A 17,256-nucleotide genomic window follows, 5' to 3' on the forward strand; every position below is an offset into this window, starting at 1 on the left:
TATTTTATTGATTTTTTACAGAGAGGAAGGGAGAGAGATAGAGAGTTAGAAACATCGATGAGAGAGAAACATCGATCAGCTGCCTCCCGCACATCTCCCACTGGGGATATGCCCGCAACCCAGGTACATGCCCCCGACCGGAATCGAACCCGGGACCCTCCAGTCCGCAGGCCGACGCTCTATCCACTGAGCCAAACCGGCTTCAGCTTTAAAGGATTTTTATAAGCGTTTATTCGAGCCAAACTGATGACATATGCAGGAAGCAAGATCTCAAATGCTCCTGCCTATATTATTTATTTTTTTTAAATATCATCCTTTTTCTTTTCTTTTTATTTATTGATTTTTTTTTTTAAATTTACACTAGGTGGTGGGCACAAGGCAACCCCCTTAATAAAGTTACAATTAGCTTCACTCAGAACATTTTTAATAATGCACATTAAAAAAAAAAGTATTCTGACAAATTGTTCTGCAATCCAAATATACAATAGCCTGCAAAACAACATTTAAAAAACAAAGCCAATGTAAAAAGACAGGTTAAAACAACTAGGACAGTACAGGTTTACATGGCTCAGATTTTACAGTGTTCTCACTGCACCGTCAATGTCAGAAATCTGTTCCTTCAGCTGGCTCCACTGCTCCGGGTTTAAGGAAGTGCCTTTTCTTCCTGGTTTCATTTCACCTTCTTGATCCATCCAGTATTCTCTAATATCAATGAGGACTTTTCCTTTAAAGTGCCGTACGCTGACGCACCTCATTTTCTCAGTCTGGAACATGTTGTCATCCCTGCTGCTGCTGCTCTGTTTGGAAGACGACGGGGCTCTTGAAGTCTCACTGGTCTTTTGCTTCTTTACAGGATTTTCTGAAGCAACTTGCTTTTTCCTCTTTAACTTTTTTTCAACTTCACTGTCAGAATCGCTGCCAGAAGAGCTTGAAGAAACAAGTTCCTTTGATTTAGGCATTGCTGCGCCGCTGCCGCCGACCTGCCCTGCTCGCTTGCTCCTCGCTCTTTATTTATTGATTTTAAGAGAGAGGGAGAGACAGAGAGAAACATGGATTTGTTGTTCCCCTTGTTTATGCATTCATCAGTTGGTTCTTGTATGTGCCCTGACTGCAGATCGAACCCTCAACCTTGGCGACACTACCCAGTGGAGCTACCCAGCCAGGGCCTATAGTGTTACTTTAAGGTATTTGAATTTGCATTTGTTTTATTCACTGATAATACCATCATTTTCCTAGGGTAACATTATATTCATACTATTTACTTTTTAAGCCCTTTCTAAGTAGAATCCAGTTTCACACGTAATTCAGTTAGTTGGATAATAAACATATCTTTTTTTAAATTGATACACATATTTTCCAGTCTCTTTCCTCTTTATATTCTACAGAAGATAAAAGGCAAAAGGATCTATTCATCAAGAATCCTTTGCGTTCCCCCTATAAGTCAGCCCTGGGCTCCCCCTTCTGTTCTGTGGCCCACCTTCAGCCGTTGGTTCCCCTGGGCCTCCTCTCCTCGGCCACAGTCTCCTTGAATGACCTCGCCTGCTCTCAGGCCTTTGCTCCCACCTGTTCTGCAGGATGAGCAGACTTTGCTTTTTCAATGATATGTGACTTTACCCCATACACTTTGTATTCTGTTTAGTTTAACCAAGGGAAACGGCCTGAGAAATTTCGGTCACGGTCACGGCCTGGTGCTGCCCACAGGTGTAGCTGGAGTTAGAGTGGCTTATACACTAAGCTGCATCTTCAAATGGACCAGTGGGACGGGTGGCCCTTCAGAAGCTAACGGAGCTCACCCGGAATAGCGGGTCTACTTGGACCTTTGCCTTGTGGGCTGCCCTGCAAGGCCCTGGCAGGTGCGAGGCTCCCTATGCCACTGGAGGTGACATCCTGAGCACCACCTTGGGAGAGTCAGTTTGGAGGCTGCCATCTGGAACAAGGCTGCCACCCAGTCCAAAAAGGGGTCTGAGGGAAACTCTAGGACTGGGGACGAAATGCTCAATGGCTGCCGTCTGGGGGAGACTTTGGAGCCCACATCCCAGAGTGTGAGCTAGGAAAGGAAGCCTCTGTCTCTGGCCAGAGGGTCTGCCAACTTTCAGACCAAACCTGTGCATGCAGATGGCGCCCAAGCTCCATCCCAGACTCAAGACCTCCCTGGACATCTGGGTGTCCCAGGGGCATTTCAAACTCGCTATATGCAAGACTGAACACATTGCCCTCCCGCTACTCCCCAAACTGTCCCCTCCTCACTATTCCCAATCCTGATTATCATGATTTCATTCCCAGTCCCATCAAACAAGTCAAAATCCTGGCTGTCATCCTCGATCCTTCCTGTGGCCCCTTCCTTTCCTTTTTTCATAACTGCCTGGTCAGCAGGTCTTACCATCTGCACAGGGTGGGGCAAAAGTGGTTTACAGTTGTTTGCATGGAAAATAATACAATAATTAATAAATAATAATGCAAGAATAAACGTTTGTATACTCACAACTGTAAACCTAGATTTGCCCCACCCTAAATGTGTTTCCTGTTGCTGATATAATAAATAGCTACAAACTTCTGGCTTAACACAACACAAGATTGTTATCTAACAGTTGTGGAGTCAGAAGTCTGAAATGAATTTTATGGGGCTAAAATCAAGGTGTTGGAAAGGCTGGTTCCTTCTGGAGTCTCTAGGGGAAATCCATGCCTTGTCTCAGCTTCTAAGGGCTGCCTATGGGCTTACAGCTGCATCACTTCCCCCTCTGCTTCCATCGTCACTTTGCCTTCTTCCTACTATGATCTATCATCCTCTTATAAGGACCCTTGTGATTCACATAGGGCCCTCCCAATAACCCATGGCAATCTCCCCATCTCCTGATCCTTAATCTCATCGGCAAGTTCCTTTTTGCCATGTAAGGTGACATTTGCAGATTCCAGTCATTAGGGTGTGGGTATCTTTCACACCATCCTACCCACTTAGCATTCCTGGAACCCATCTGTGCCAACTGTCACTGCTTAGAGAGTCACACTGTCTCTCACGGAGGCTGTTAAACAGCCTAATTGGTCTCTGCTTCTGGTCCTGCCCCCCCAATCCATTATCTTTCTAATTGCATCTTCTTTGTCTCTCTCTTGGTTGAGCTTTTACCCATCTCCCTTCACTCTCAGGATAAAGCCTGAGCTCCTGAGATGGCGCACAAGGTCTTCTCTGGTCTTTCTGTTCACCCTTTCAGCCGAAACCCCGACCAGCCACACAACGCTACTTTCCAATCCGAGACAGAGCAGAGTGGTTATAGGGCTTCTGGAGCCACACTTTTCAGGCTTGAATCCCACTTGCCAGATCGGAGCTCTTGGGCCAAGAACGTACCCACTCCGTGCCTCTCATATTTTTAAAAATTTGGTGCTCCAGGGGTTGTTGTGATGATTAAATTAATATTGTTTACGTCCTTACCCAAACAGGGGGTGGCACTCGGTCAGCTCCTCCTCCATCACCCATGTTCCGTCAGTCCCGTGGATGCTGTCTGGGATGCTCTCCGAGACCACCGTTTCCCTGGGAACTCTGACCCATCCCTTCAAGGCACGGCTCAGTGGCACCCACACTGCACAGGCCGCCCTGCTGTCTCCTCCACCCCAGCCCGAGTTCTGGGAACTCTTCACACACAACTAGAGACCCTCTCCAATGTCTTTACAATGACGGGGTGATGGGTGTAGGAGGAAAACATCTTTTTTTTTTTTTAAATATATTTTATTGATTTTTCACAGAGAGGAAGGGAGAGAGATAGAGAGAGTTAGAAACATCGATGAGAGAGAAACATCGATCAGCTGCCTCTTGCACATCCCCCACCGGGGATGTGCCCGCAACCCAGGTACATGCCCCTGACCGGAATCGAACCCGGGACCTCTCAGTCCGCAGGCTGACGCTCTATCCACTGAGCCCAAACCGGTTTCGGCTGGAGGAAAACAGCTTGAAATACTATATTTGTGCTCCCGCCTCACCTTTCCTTGTATGTGCCCCTCCCCCTAGTCAGCCAGGGGCATTCACACTGCCTTCAAGAATTAGTCCTCTTGTAGCAAGAACGGAAAGAGAAAGGGGAAAAACCATGTTTGAGTTTTTCAGCGTCCAGCTAGGCTCCAGTGTGGACACCTCCGTGAATGGTATCAGAAGCTACGTGGCGGGCCTGATGGAAAGGAGGGACTTGAGAGCCCAGACGGGTGGTCCTGGAAGCAGGTGGAAAGCTCATGTGCAGAGGAGAAGAGTCGGCATCAAGAAACTAACTGCCCGGCAGAGGCCGGTCTGGCAGCCAAGCCAGCTTGGGTACCACCCACGGCCCCTGCGTCCGCACGGCGTCCCCTGTTCTCCCGCTTGCTGGTGAAGTCCTTCTCTCGTCAGCTGCCTTCGTTCACCCCACAGAAGTGGTGCCCACCCATGCCATGGCCCATGTGAGCCGTTTTCTGTGAACGCCCACTCTGCCTAACCGCTCAGGAACCTTATAAGCCTCATAACACAGAGGGTGGGCTCTCGACACTGAGTATCAGCGGGTGTGAGAGAGAAAGCCCCAGCACCCGACCTCGGGCGGGACTGGACAGTGATGCTGCCCTGTTTCACAGAGCCCTCGAGGGCAGTTGGTTGGATCCATCTCTGTATCCTTAACACATGGCTGGTGGGGGTAGTAATATATTGAAAGAATGAATGAAAATCAGAGTGTAATGAGGAAGACAGATGCATACATAATGACAACACAACCCAGTGCTGCGATAAGACTAGAAGCACCGCGTGATCACAAGAGGAAAAGGCATCAGAGACACGGGATTTCCCGAGGCAGCACCAGGACTGGAGCCCAAGTCTCGACCGCACTCCAGAGCGCCACTGCAGCAGATGGATGCTCTTGGGGGCGTCTGCCCAGCCCACGCTACTCTCTCTGGGCAATCGACTGCCCCCTGGACTGGGTCACTGGCAGTCCCCCCAGCCATCATTGATGGGCGTTTAGTGCATGACCCAGATTGGCAATGAGTTCACCCCCAACCCCCAATGATTTTGCTGTTGGTGTTCAGAGATGCCAGTCAATTGCTGCTGCCACCTGACCTGAGAAGCGAAGCCGCTCATATTTGGCCATGTGTGCAGAGACCCGGGGGATGCCGAGACCCGCTGCTCAGTGGCTTCTCAGGTCTAGCTCTCAGCCTCTTGGGGCCTGGTTGCACCCTACTTCCATGTGACACCCCTGATGACTTGTGTTAACTTCCTCTCCTTTGCTTAAGCTTCCCTGGGTGGTTTCTGTTTTGTGTGACCAGGAGTCCTGGCTAACCTCCTCATTGATGTCACCATTGTGACCACCGCAAACACCTCCAAGCTGTCACAACGTCCCAGGCTTTGTTCTGAGGGCTTCACATGCAATTACCTGTTAAATCCTCCTAACACTCCTATGAGGTAGGCACAACTGCAGTCCCTAGTTTTCAGATGAAGAAACTGAGGCACAGAGAGGTTAAGTGATGTGCTGGTCACACAGCTAGTCGGCGGTGGGGCCGGGGTTTATATCGAGAGCCATGTCCGACATCGCAGTTGTATCCTATTTCGTTGAACCAAAGTTTGTATTTGTATGTTTTTAGCCCCTTCTCCTGGAAGAAGGCATAGTTCCAAGTGCCAGGCGCCCAGAGGAGCCCTGAGTGAGTCCCCTCTCTCAGTGGCTGGGAGCCGGCTGCTGCGGGCCCACAGGTCCTGCCTCTCACCTTCCCGGGCCTGGCAGAGGAAGCGCGGGAAGGAGCAGCTGAGCCAGGTACAGGGCTTGGCGGCAAAGCTGCTTGTTCGGCGGGAGGCCAGAGCCGCGCCCTGGCACCTGGCAGGCAGCCCAGCCGCACAGTTGAGAAAATACCTGGAACAAAGGCGTCCTCCCGCCACCACTGGCCGCCTCTCCTTGTGCCTGGAGCTCCTCAGCTGACAAATCTGACCTCTGGGCCAGGTCAGGTCTGGTCCTTACATGGCCTCAGGCGGCGGTGGAGAGGCTCCTTGCCCGGCTGGCACCACTTTCCTAGCTGCCCTGGATGGTGGGCATCCCAGAGGGAGGCCCTCATCTCCTTCCCCCGCCCCCCCAGGGGCTCTGCTGGGCGCCTGAACTTCCTGTTCCCGCCCCCTCCCCCACGGCCTGGGATCCCCCAGCCAGGAGGTCCGTCTTGTAGCAATGGCTGGTCAGAGGTGTAGCCTGTGTCTCGGTGGTGGATGCCCAGGGGCCCTGCACCGGGTTTGGGTGTAACCAACAGCAGGCACTGGGGGAGTCAATGTGGCCAGGGGCCTGGGAGGATGAGCAGCAGAGAAGACTCCGGGCCCAGGGTGTGGTGTGGCACAGAAACTCCCCAAGGGACTCTGAGCAGTTCCTTCTCCTCCCTTCCCTTTTCCGCATGAGCCAGACCTCAGGGCTATGGCTCTGGACAAGAGGCCACCTCCCCGCAGCTCTTTCATTCAAACAGGGACTGGCCCAAGCCCCCAGCCCAACTCCCAGCCCCAGGCCAGCACCAAGTCGCACCCCAACCCTGTGCTTTAGTGACCACTGCCACCCGGGCCCTCTGACCTCCAGTTTGTGGAAGATAAGCAGGCCCGGGCCAGGCAGCGGTGCTCTGAGACTGCGCCCTCAGGCCTGGCTCTCTGCAGCCCAGCTTCACTGCTCAGTGCCTGGACCCAGGGAGCACATATGCTCGGGGCCGGGCGACCTCCGTTTCTGCTCATTTCACGCCCCACCCAGGGCCCAGGGCATAGCGCCCCATGCCCACTACAGGGCCAGGCTCAGACTGCATTCTGCACTAGTCCTTGGTAGACGAATGAGTAAAGAGCTGTCCAAAGGAAGAGGCCCTTTTGAGGCAGGTGTGGGCAGCATGGCCTGGAGTCCCAGGACCCCAGCTCCACCACTCGCTGTCTGTGGGACTCTCGGAGCCTCACTTCTTCCTCCTTAGAACAGGCATAAATGACACACGCCTCCGTGGGTTGTTGGGCAACTTGCTATTAATAATAAAATAGCAACAACAACAATTACATAGCCACCGCTTCTGGAGAACTTCCTCTGCCTTGGGTGCTTTGCATGAATCCTCACAGTAGTCCTGTGTGGGAGGCGCTCTCCCCACTTCACAAGAACTTAGTCGTGACTGAGCCTTGTCCAGGAAATGGCAGCTCTAGCCTTTCTGTGTGCAGGGCGGCATGGCCTGTGTGAGGCCACCTGTGTGTGCGGAGTGCACAGCTGGGGTCAGAGCCCGGCCTCAGTCCAGATTCACGGCTGCGAGGTCTCTCCACCGGTGCTGAGGGCCACCTGAGTGAGTCCAGGGCCAGGGAACTGCTGGGAGGTTGGAGTCTTGGGCTCTGGTCCCATGTCTGCTCCTGAGAGGCACTGCCACCTGGGCCGATCTCTCCTCCTCCCTGGTCTCAGCTTATCCTCTTGTAAAATGAGAAATAGGGGTCGGATCCCTTGATCACCAAGATCTCTGACCACAAAGAAAGGCTAAGGGGAAGCTCAGGAAAATAGGAAGCCTGTTTCTGAATTCCTGGTTTCTCTCTGCCCCCTAGTGGACACCAGCAGCCTAGCACTCGGGGCTTGGCTGCTGGGTGCATACAGTGACTCCCAGGATTTGGGGATTAGGATTAGCTTTGTGACTTCTGCCAAGGTTCCCACTACTCAGAGCCCCAATTCCCATCTATTAAATGGGGGTTAGAATAGTACCAACATCATCAGGATGTTGTGAGGATTAAGTATAATAGTGAGTATGAAACGCTTGAGCCACACATACAGAATGTGCCCAATAAATGCTAATCATCATTTTCATCACTCCTCCTCCATCTCCACCGGCCATCAGTCACCAAGCCAGCTGATTCTCGCCTCTCTTGCATCCTCTCCACCCTATAGATCAGGCCTCACCATCTCTCTCCTGGATTCCTTCAATAGCTCCCTCCCTCACCCCCCTTCAGTACTCCTGCACCTCCCCCCAGTGACCCCACCTGCCCACACCACAGGCCAGACCTGCAAATGCCTCATCTGGAACAGTTGTCCAAATCCCTTAAGTGGCCCTTAGGGAGCCTGCCTACCTCTGCAGCCTGCACCTTTCTGTTCCCTATATTCTGACAACACCCAGCTCCAGGCATCCCTCCATGCAGGCCCAGAGGTCCTGCCTCCCTCATGGAAAGGCTACTTTAGCAGTCTTTCCTTCCCCGTCCCCACCACTACCCAAACCCTCTCCAGGTCTCCATTTCCTTACCTGCCAGATTGGATGGTTGTGAGGCTGAAGGAGAATACATGCTGAAGTGTTTGGCTCACACTAGCCACTCGGCAGAAAGGCGCCTACAACTGGGAGGGAGGGTCTGTCGTCAGTGCAGTGGGAGGTCATCTGCCATTTGGGGTTGGGGGAGGCCTGGGAAAAATACTCCAACCAACTGTGCCGCGCTGGCCAGGGCAATTCAACCCTTTTTAAAATTCTGTTTAATATTTCGGCTAAGAAATATATCTACAACATTCAAGAAACCATATGTAGAATGATATGCTTTAAGTAGTCTCCCTGCTACATGTATTTGCATTCTACCTCTTCCATCTTCTATAAATAATCAATTTTATTGATTTCTTATGTACCCTTTTAATGTAAATAAACACAAGCAAGAATGTATGAATATACATTCTTTTAAAAAATTTATTGATTGAGATTAGAGAGAGAGATTTGTTGTTCCATTTATTCATGCATTCCTTGGTTGCTTCTTGAATGTGCCCTGACCACGGATCAAACCTGCAACCTTGGCATATCAGGATGATGCTTCAACCAATTGAGCTACCCAGTCAGGGCCCGAATATACATTCTTATTCCGCCCCCTTTTTACTTAAAGGAGGGTATACTATGTTCTGCCTCTTACCTTTCCCACTCAGCAATGCATCTTGTAGCTTAACCAGTCTTGCTCCTTTCTTCAACTCTCTAGTATTCCATTGTGTGCTTTTTCATAGTTTATTTAGCCAGATCCTTCCTTATTAATGGACACTTGGTTTGTTTCTGGACTTTCGCCATCACAAACAGTACCGCCACGAATAACCTTACCTACACAGGGCTGATGAGTAGGCAAGATTATCAACGCCATGGCTGTGCCAGTTGTTGAAATATTGGAATACTTTCATAGTGCTAGGCAAATAGCACAACGGCAACTGTAATGATCCACAAACTCAGTTAATGATAGGAATTCTGTGATAAACTTCAAGCTATGGTTGTAGGGCCCCAGGATGTATCCAAGGCGCCTCCTGCCACACAGGCCTCTGTACGGTTAGAATCCGTAGGACTCACTGGGACGTCAGCCGGGCCCAGGGAGTCACGTGACAGGAGGACCCGCTTTACAGAGCACTCTGCTTCAGAAAAATCACCAGCTTATCATCATCCTCTAATTACCCAGTCGCTACTGCCTGGAAATATTTTAGGGTTTTATTTTTAAATTATATTTTTATTGATTTCAGAGAGAGGAAGGAAATGGAGGAGAGAGATAGAAACATCAATGATGAGAATCATTAATTGGCTGCCTCTTGCACGCCCCCTACTGGGGATAGAGCCCATAACTCAGACATATGCCCCTGACTAGAATCAAACCCAGGACCCTTCAGTCTACAGGCAAGCACTCTACCCTCTGAGCCGGCTACGATAGGCAGTGATGGCAAACCTATGACACGCGTGTCAGAGGTGACACGCGAACTCATTTTTTTGGTTGATTTTTCTTTGTGAAATGGCATTTAAATATATAAAATAAATATCAAAAATATACGTCTTTGTTTTACTATGGTTGCAAATATCAAAAAATTTCTATATGTGACACGGCACCAGAGTTAGGTTAGGGTTTTTCAAAATGCTGACACGCTGAGCTCAAAAGGTTCGCCATCACTGGTAGGGCAATATTTTAGTTTTTATTGAACTTTTATTGGTTCATTTTAATATTGTTAATTTGGATGAATGCAGTACTTTGATATTTGCAAATTTAAGATTTATAATAAAACATGAAAAACAAACATCAAAATGAAGAGACAAGAAGTGATGGATCCTTCTTAATGTTCTTTGTTTGTTTGTTTTTGTCTTTAATCTCTTAAGTATGACTCTTATGTTCCTGGGAGGAAGAAGAAAGAAGAATTAACACAGCCTGAAATATCTTTTATGATTATGCAAAATCTGAAGAGCCTAGAATATTTATTAGCAGGCAAGAATCAGTACACAATAAAACAAGTAATTTGTATTTCTGGGATAAAAGACAAATTTATAGACTTGTGTTTCAGGTTATGATAGCTGGATAATTCTGAGCAACCTTATTCCTGAGAACAGCTAGACAAGCTGGACAAAATCACTTAAAAATCACTCTACTTAACAACTATGACAGGTTTAAAGCATGTCCATAAATGTATGGCACTCCCCTTCAAGAGGCAGAGTCCTGGGGCGTGGCTCAGACTTCACAACTTACTTCTAATGACCAGGATAAAGTGGAAGCGACAGTGAGTGTCCAGATCATCAAGGTTTCCTCCTGGATTATTCACTCTGGGAGAAGCCAACTCCCCTATTATGAGGACACGCAAGCATCCCTATGCAGGGGGTCTACAAGGTGAAGGAACTGAGGCCTCCTGCCAACAGCCAGCACTGATCTCTCCAGGTGTGAGTGTGCCATCTTGGAAGTGGGCTCTCCCGCCCCAGTCAAGCTTTCAGATGTCTGCATCCTCTGCTGACAGTCTTACTGCAGCTCAGGAGCGACCCTGAGCCAGAACCACCCAGCTAAGCCATGACTGGACCCTGACTCTCAGACACTGTATGAAGTAATACATTTTAATTTAACATTTTGCCGAAACCGGTTTGGCTCAGTGGATAGAGCGTCGGCCTGCGGACTGAAAGGTCCCAGGTTCGATTCCGGTCAAGGGCATGTACCTGGGTTGCGGGCACATCCCCAGTGGGAGGTGTGCAGGAGGCAGCTGATCGATGTTTCTCTCTCATCGATGTTTCTAACTCTCTATCTCTCTCCCTTCCTCTCTGTAAAAAATCAATAAAATATATTTAAAAAAAACAAAAAAACAAACAAAACAAAAACAAAAAAAACATTTGAAGCTGCTAAATTTAGTAGTAATTTGTTATTCAGCAATCGATAACTGATATGCCCAGCTGAGTGGCCCAGTTAGTTGGGCATTGTCCTGTGTACTGAAGGGTTGAGGTTTGATTCTCAGTCAGGGCACACACCGGGGTTGTGGGTTCAATGCCTGGTCAGGGCGTGTAAGGGAGGCAACCAATCGATACTTCTCTCTCACATTGATGTTTCTCTCTTCCTTCCTCTTTCTAAGCATGTCTTTGAGTGAAGATTTAAGAAACAGAGAAAGCTAATTTACAGGCAGTGATGTGTTAACAAGTTAATAAAGAATTACCGCCGAACCGGTTTGGCTCAGTGGATAGAGCGTCGGCCTGCGGACTGAAGGGTCCCAGGTTCGATTCTGGTCAGGGGCATGTATCTTGGTTGTGGGCACATCCCCAGTAGGGGGTATGCAGGGGGCAGCTGATCGATGTTTCTCTCTCATCGATGTTTCTAACTCTCTATCCCTCTCCCTTCTTCTCTGTAAAAAATCAATAAAATCTTTTTTTTAAAAGAAAAAGAATTACCAACTGGAGCAGGTCTCTTGGAAGTATAGAGGCTCAGAGAGATGAGCCTTGTGTTTGAGCCTGTTGTTTCCTGAAAGCCTGAGTAGTACCTATTAAACACTAGAGGTCCAGTGCATGAAAATTCATGCACACAGGGAGTCCCTCAGCCCAGCCTGCGCCCTCTCATAGTTTGAAACCCTTGGGGGGATGCCCACCTGCTGGCTTAGGCCTGCTCCCCGAGAACAGATGATCTAAAAAAAATAATCATATCTTTGGGTAAGGATTTTTTAAAAAGGTAATGGTCGCGTGAAAATTCACTGCCCGTGGGGCTGAGGGGACTGGGTGCCACCATCTTATGACTGTGGGTGCTGCCATATTGTGAGGGCCTGATGGTCAATTAGCATATTACCTCTTTATTATATAGGATTGTCAATAGGTCTGGAACTTTAAGCAAAACAATGTATAATGAAACCCATTTTTACCAGAGGCTGATTGATATTAGCAAGGGTTAAGTTCCTATGGCATCTCATCAACATCACAATGAAACAACATTGAACAAAATGATGTTACTCAAGGACCTGCAATTCTTCCAGAAATTTTCAGGGGAAGTGGGACAGGATTTGGAGTCAAGGATCATGAAGAAGGTTCCTTGGTGGAACCCCCTCACTTTGAGCAGGGACACTAAAGGCTTAACTCTGGGCTTATGTATGAATAAATGGGAAGAAGACAGGTCCTCACAAAGAAAGCATCTCAGCTCCACACCATCACAGCCCCTGGAGTTGCATTAGGGTGACCCCCGATTGCAAGTCCCTCCAGGTGCTGGGAAGAAGCAAAAGTAAGTCCTCTCTGGACTTCCTCTCTGGAGGAAAGTAACACTACCCGAAGCCTGAGATAGTTTCTATGAGGAATTTTATAAATACATCTATAGTGGCCAGCACACGCACCTGCATGCATACACACACAGAACAGGCACATAAGTAGTTAACATGAAGAAAACCAGTAGAACTAATAGACAAGAAAAACATACCCTCAGAGGATTTAGATATGGAGTTATAGACACAGACATTTAAATAGCCCCCAAATGAAAACAGTACAAATGCCAATCAACTGGTAGTGAGTAAACAAGATGTGGTATGTCCATACAATGGAATATTATTCAACAGTAAAAAAGAGTGAAAGCGCTAATGCTTCATCATAGATAAACCTCAGAAACATTATATAAGTGAGAGAAGCCAGACATAAAGTGTCATATACTGCATGATTCCATTTTTGTGAAATTTTCAGAAAAGGCAAATGTATAAAGAAAGAAAGTACATTAGTGGTTGCCTAGTGCTAGGAGGGGATAAACTCCAAAGGGATATGATGTCTCTTTCTTTTGGGGGTTATGGAAATATAAAATTATATTGGGTGATGGTTGTACAACTCTGTAGCTGTACTAAAAATCATTCAACTGTACACTTAAGGTGGGAATTTTATGTTGTATAAGTTATGCCTCAATAAAGTGCTAAAAATAAATAAGGCAAACATTTTATTTAAGATGGTGAAAAAAGAGCAGTAAAACAAACCCCTAAAAACAGGAAGGAATGAAACAATAAAGAGAAAGTCAGAAACCAAGGAAAGGGAACAAACAAAAAGATGTGCCTCTCTCACATGGATGTTTCTCTCTTTCTGTCTCTCCCCATAACGTCCACTCTCTCTAAAATCAATGGAAAGCCTGGCTAGTGTGGCTCAGTGGTTGAGTGATAACCCAGGAACCAAGAAGTCCCTGGTTCTATTCCTGGGGCACATGCCCGGGTTGTGGGCTAAGTCCCCAGAAGAAGGTGTGCAGGAGGCATCCGATTGATGATGTTCCTCTCTCATCAATGTTTCTCTCTCTCTATTCCTCTCCCCCTAAAAATCAATACAAACATATTTAAATAAATAAAATCAATGGAAAAAATATCTCGAGTGAGGATTAACAACAACAACAACAACAACAACAACAACAACAACAAATGAACCCAGGACAGGATCCTGTGATAGTATTAAACAGGTCCTTACATCACAAAATGCAGATAAAGGTGTCAGTAATAATATTGGATAATCTCCATTATTGTAGTAACTTTCTTATGGAAAACTGTTCTCTCTATTATTTTAAATTGCTGTTTCATTTTTATATTTTATATAGATCTTGGAGATTATGAATGTAACCTTGTGGTTTCAGTAGTGAAAATTTGTGGATTTGCATTTGTGGCTGGTATGCAAGAAAACCAGTCACATAGCTAAGAGACTGAGCCTGGCTGGCCACTGATCCCCACACTCCAAAAGCTTCCTGCTTCAGTTCATTGCCTCCCATTCAATAATGAACAATTCTCAATGGAAATGCTCATGACAGTTGGAGGCTACACCTTTCTCAGAGTCTAGTAAATTCAGCAAATCTTTACTGAGACCCTAAACATGAGTCTGACACTGGGATCCAAAGGTCAATCATTGCTTCAAGAAGTTCACAGCAGGGAGAGGAAGTGGAGGGCGCAAACACGTGAATAAATAAATGCCCTTCAGTTTGATAAAATGAGAGAGTTGGGGGGGGGGTAGGGGGGATGTAATTACCCATGAAGCCAGAGACAATAGTGAGAAGACAAATTGTTGCTTCAACTGCCTCTTCTAGTGTGGGGAGCCACTATAGGGTTAAACCTCGGACTGACCTGTTGGCAAAGTCACAAACAAGTCCCAGCTTAGAGGGCACAGTCCTCTTAAGAATAATCAGGCTTGACCTTATGACTCCCTAGATCTTATCTGGGAAGCTAATGGGCTGAGGGAAGTGCAGCACCAACAAGAACAAAAACAAGTGAAACTCACAAGAACAGTGTAACTTTGGTGACCACTACCTTGTTTACCTCTCACTATAAAATAAAGGCTCAGCTTGCCTCAGGATCTTTCTCTGTGGCCTCAGCCAGGCACAGGAAGATCCACCGAGACTAAAGAGAGCTAGAGAGTTCTGAACACTGTCTCCGTGTAAAACATTCTTTGCCGACTCCATCCACACCTTTGGGAACCCCTGGACCCCGGGGGCTGGACCCCGGCATTATAGAGGTAATGCTGGGCCAGGGAGGCAAAGGGCATCTGGACATTCTCCGTAAAGGAAACCACATGTGCTGATGAACAGAACTGTCAACAGCAGGCTAGGTGAGGGGTCCCAGGTACTCCCACATGGCTGAAGCGAGGTGTACACCTTCAGTGCTGGACAAGATCGTGAACAGGGAAATCAGCTCTATTCTCCAGACGAACAAGATCAAAAAGAAGTTGATTTTTTATCTGATGAAGAGATGGAACAAATAGAAGAAGAAAAAAACCACATTTATTGATTGGGCTGATAATGATTCAGAATATGAAATCGATGACCAGGATTTAAACAAGATTTTGATTGTAACTCAGACACCACCTTTTGTGAGAAAACATTCTGGAGAAGATTGAACAAGCAATCACATGTCTCAGGCAAAAATTACATCCGAACTTGCTAAAGTTATCAATGAGGGCTTATATCATCATGAACAGGATCTGTGGATGGGAGAAAATGAAAACACACACAGCCATAAAGTGAAATAAATACATAAATCACAAAGAAAATATTAGCACTCTGAAATAAGTCAGTCAGAGGAAGACAATCACATGATCTCACTTACATGTGGAATCTAAGTAACAAAATAAACTGATGAACGGAGTGGATCCAGAGACATGGAAGCATGGAACAGAGTGCGGAATCTCAGAGGGAAGGGGGGAGAGGTCATCAACCAAAGACCTTGTATGCATATATGCATGGCCCCTGGACACAGACAATAGGGTGGAGAAGGGGAGGGGCAGGAGGCAGGAGGCAGGAGGCAGGTGGGGCTTGGAGGGGGTTAAGGGGGGAAGGGGACACATGTAATACTTTCAACAATAAAGAATTATTAAAACAAAACAAAACAAAAAGATTGTAAACGGGTCAGCAGCAAGGACCAGCTGGCAGATGTCAGACCACTGAGTACTGGGCGCTTGATCACATAGTGCCTCCTGGTCCCCAAGATGTGATCTTCAAAAACCCCCAAAGTCATCATCAAATGCATTTGGAAGACACCGAGTTCAAGCTAAGCAGGTTTCTTTACTGCAGGACTCCTCATAGCTTAAAAAATGTTGATGGCATTAGGCTGTCCTGGGGAAAAGGAGCAAACAGTATTTACCCAACCCCCTTTTGTAGGAAACCCCTCAAAAACCCGTTTGGGAAACTGCTGTTAGCAGTGAAAGACCATGGACATCAGACTGTTATTGGGAAATACATTCTGGGGAATGAGGAGGGAGGGAGAGGTGGGGAATAAGATGAGCACCAAGGAGGCAGTTGGAAGCCTGTCACGGCCCTCCCGGGTGGAGAAGATGCTCCGTGAACCACGTGGTGTAGGAGGGCGTGGGAAGGCTCAGGATTTAGAAGCATTCGATGTAGAGTCAGCAGACAAACTGCCACCAGACAAACTGCAGCGGCTCCAGGTTTCTGGCTCTGGTCGTGTCTAACCAGCGACTGGCTGTAACGTCTAACCTCCAGGAGTGGCTCTGTGCGGGGATGTATTTGGGCGTCAGGCATGACTTCTAATGGCACTAAGGTCTCAGGTGGATGCGCTCATCGCCATGCAAGTCTAAGAGGGAGGACAGGACAGTGGACAGAGCCCAAGGGCTGTCAGCGCCGAAGAAGTGGGCAGGAGGGGGGAGGAAGAGAAGCGGGAGAGCGGTGTCTGGGAGCCAAGGGAGGGAGGGTTTCAAGGAGAGAGCCGTCAGCAAGGCCCCACGTGCACATTACAGCAGCAGGGAGCCGCGTTGCCTGCATGTTGGCAGGTTTATTTAATTATATACTTAACAATAATGCCCAGTGTCGCCGAGGGTGGAAGACGCGGAGGGCCTTCCCAGTTAAGATGCGCAAAGGCTGTTCCCTGGCGCCGAGGGAGGCCCCAGAGCGCCTCCGCAGGGTGGAGGCAGGTGCGCCTCTCCTGGTTGTATCACCACAGGATCTTCAGAGGGCACAGCTGGTGGTGACCGCGCAGCCGCTGGACCAGCGAAGGCGGCCCTTCTGGGACGCTGGCTGGGGCACGCGGGAGCCAGGTGGGTGGGCGCACTGGCAGCAGAGACTGAGCTGCCATCAAGGAGGGAAAGGCCCCCAGGAATTTATGCAAGGGGACAGCGGAAAGGCGCCGGGAGGCCGGCCAGGAGCTGTGGTGGCGGGGATCCTGGGCCCAGCTGTGCTGGCGGAAGCAGGCGCCCACTCTGCGGGCCTGGCTGGCACTCACGGGGCCCTTCCAGACGAGACTGAGGCCTCTTTTCGGGTTCTGGGGCTGCACAGCCCACCAAGGCGGGGCTGCCGGGTCCCTCGCTGGCCAGACCCAGACCCGGGATTCCCGCCCGCGGGAGGGCGCGCAAGGACACGCCCTGCGGGAGCGCAGGTTCTCGGTTTCTCCTGACCGGCCGCTACCCTGGAGCCCTCGGACAGCGGCCCCGAACCGCCCGATGGCGTGGCCAGCGGCTGCGAGGGCAGCCCGGGACGACCCTTCCGACCCCGACAGCTGAGCTGTGTTTCCCTGGTCGGACCTGCCCACCACCCACCGGGTCGCGTCTCCCGGGCGCACCGCCCACAACATCAATTACGACTCCGAGCTCTCACCGCGAAGGTGGGCTCTGGGCCTTGGC

General features: G+C 48.7%; 1 protein-coding gene across 1 annotated transcript; it reads right to left on the reverse strand.

Moving 5' to 3' along the window:
• Positions 1-575: 575 nt before the first annotated feature.
• On the reverse strand, positions 576-968 carry LOC308515262 (activated RNA polymerase II transcriptional coactivator p15-like; the record flags this gene model as incomplete). Its single annotated transcript, XM_081085877.1, has 1 exon — positions 576-968. The coding sequence occupies exon 1, from the start codon at positions 957-959 to the stop codon at positions 576-578; it is 384 nt and encodes a 127-aa protein (XP_080942003.1). The 5' UTR covers positions 960-968.
• Between the last annotated feature and the right edge of the window lie 16,288 nt (positions 969-17,256).

This window comes from Myotis nattereri, assembly GCF_964212035.1.
Source record: "Myotis nattereri genome assembly, chromosome: 3".
NCBI classification, from domain to species: Eukaryota; Metazoa; Chordata; class Mammalia; order Chiroptera; family Vespertilionidae; genus Myotis; species Myotis nattereri.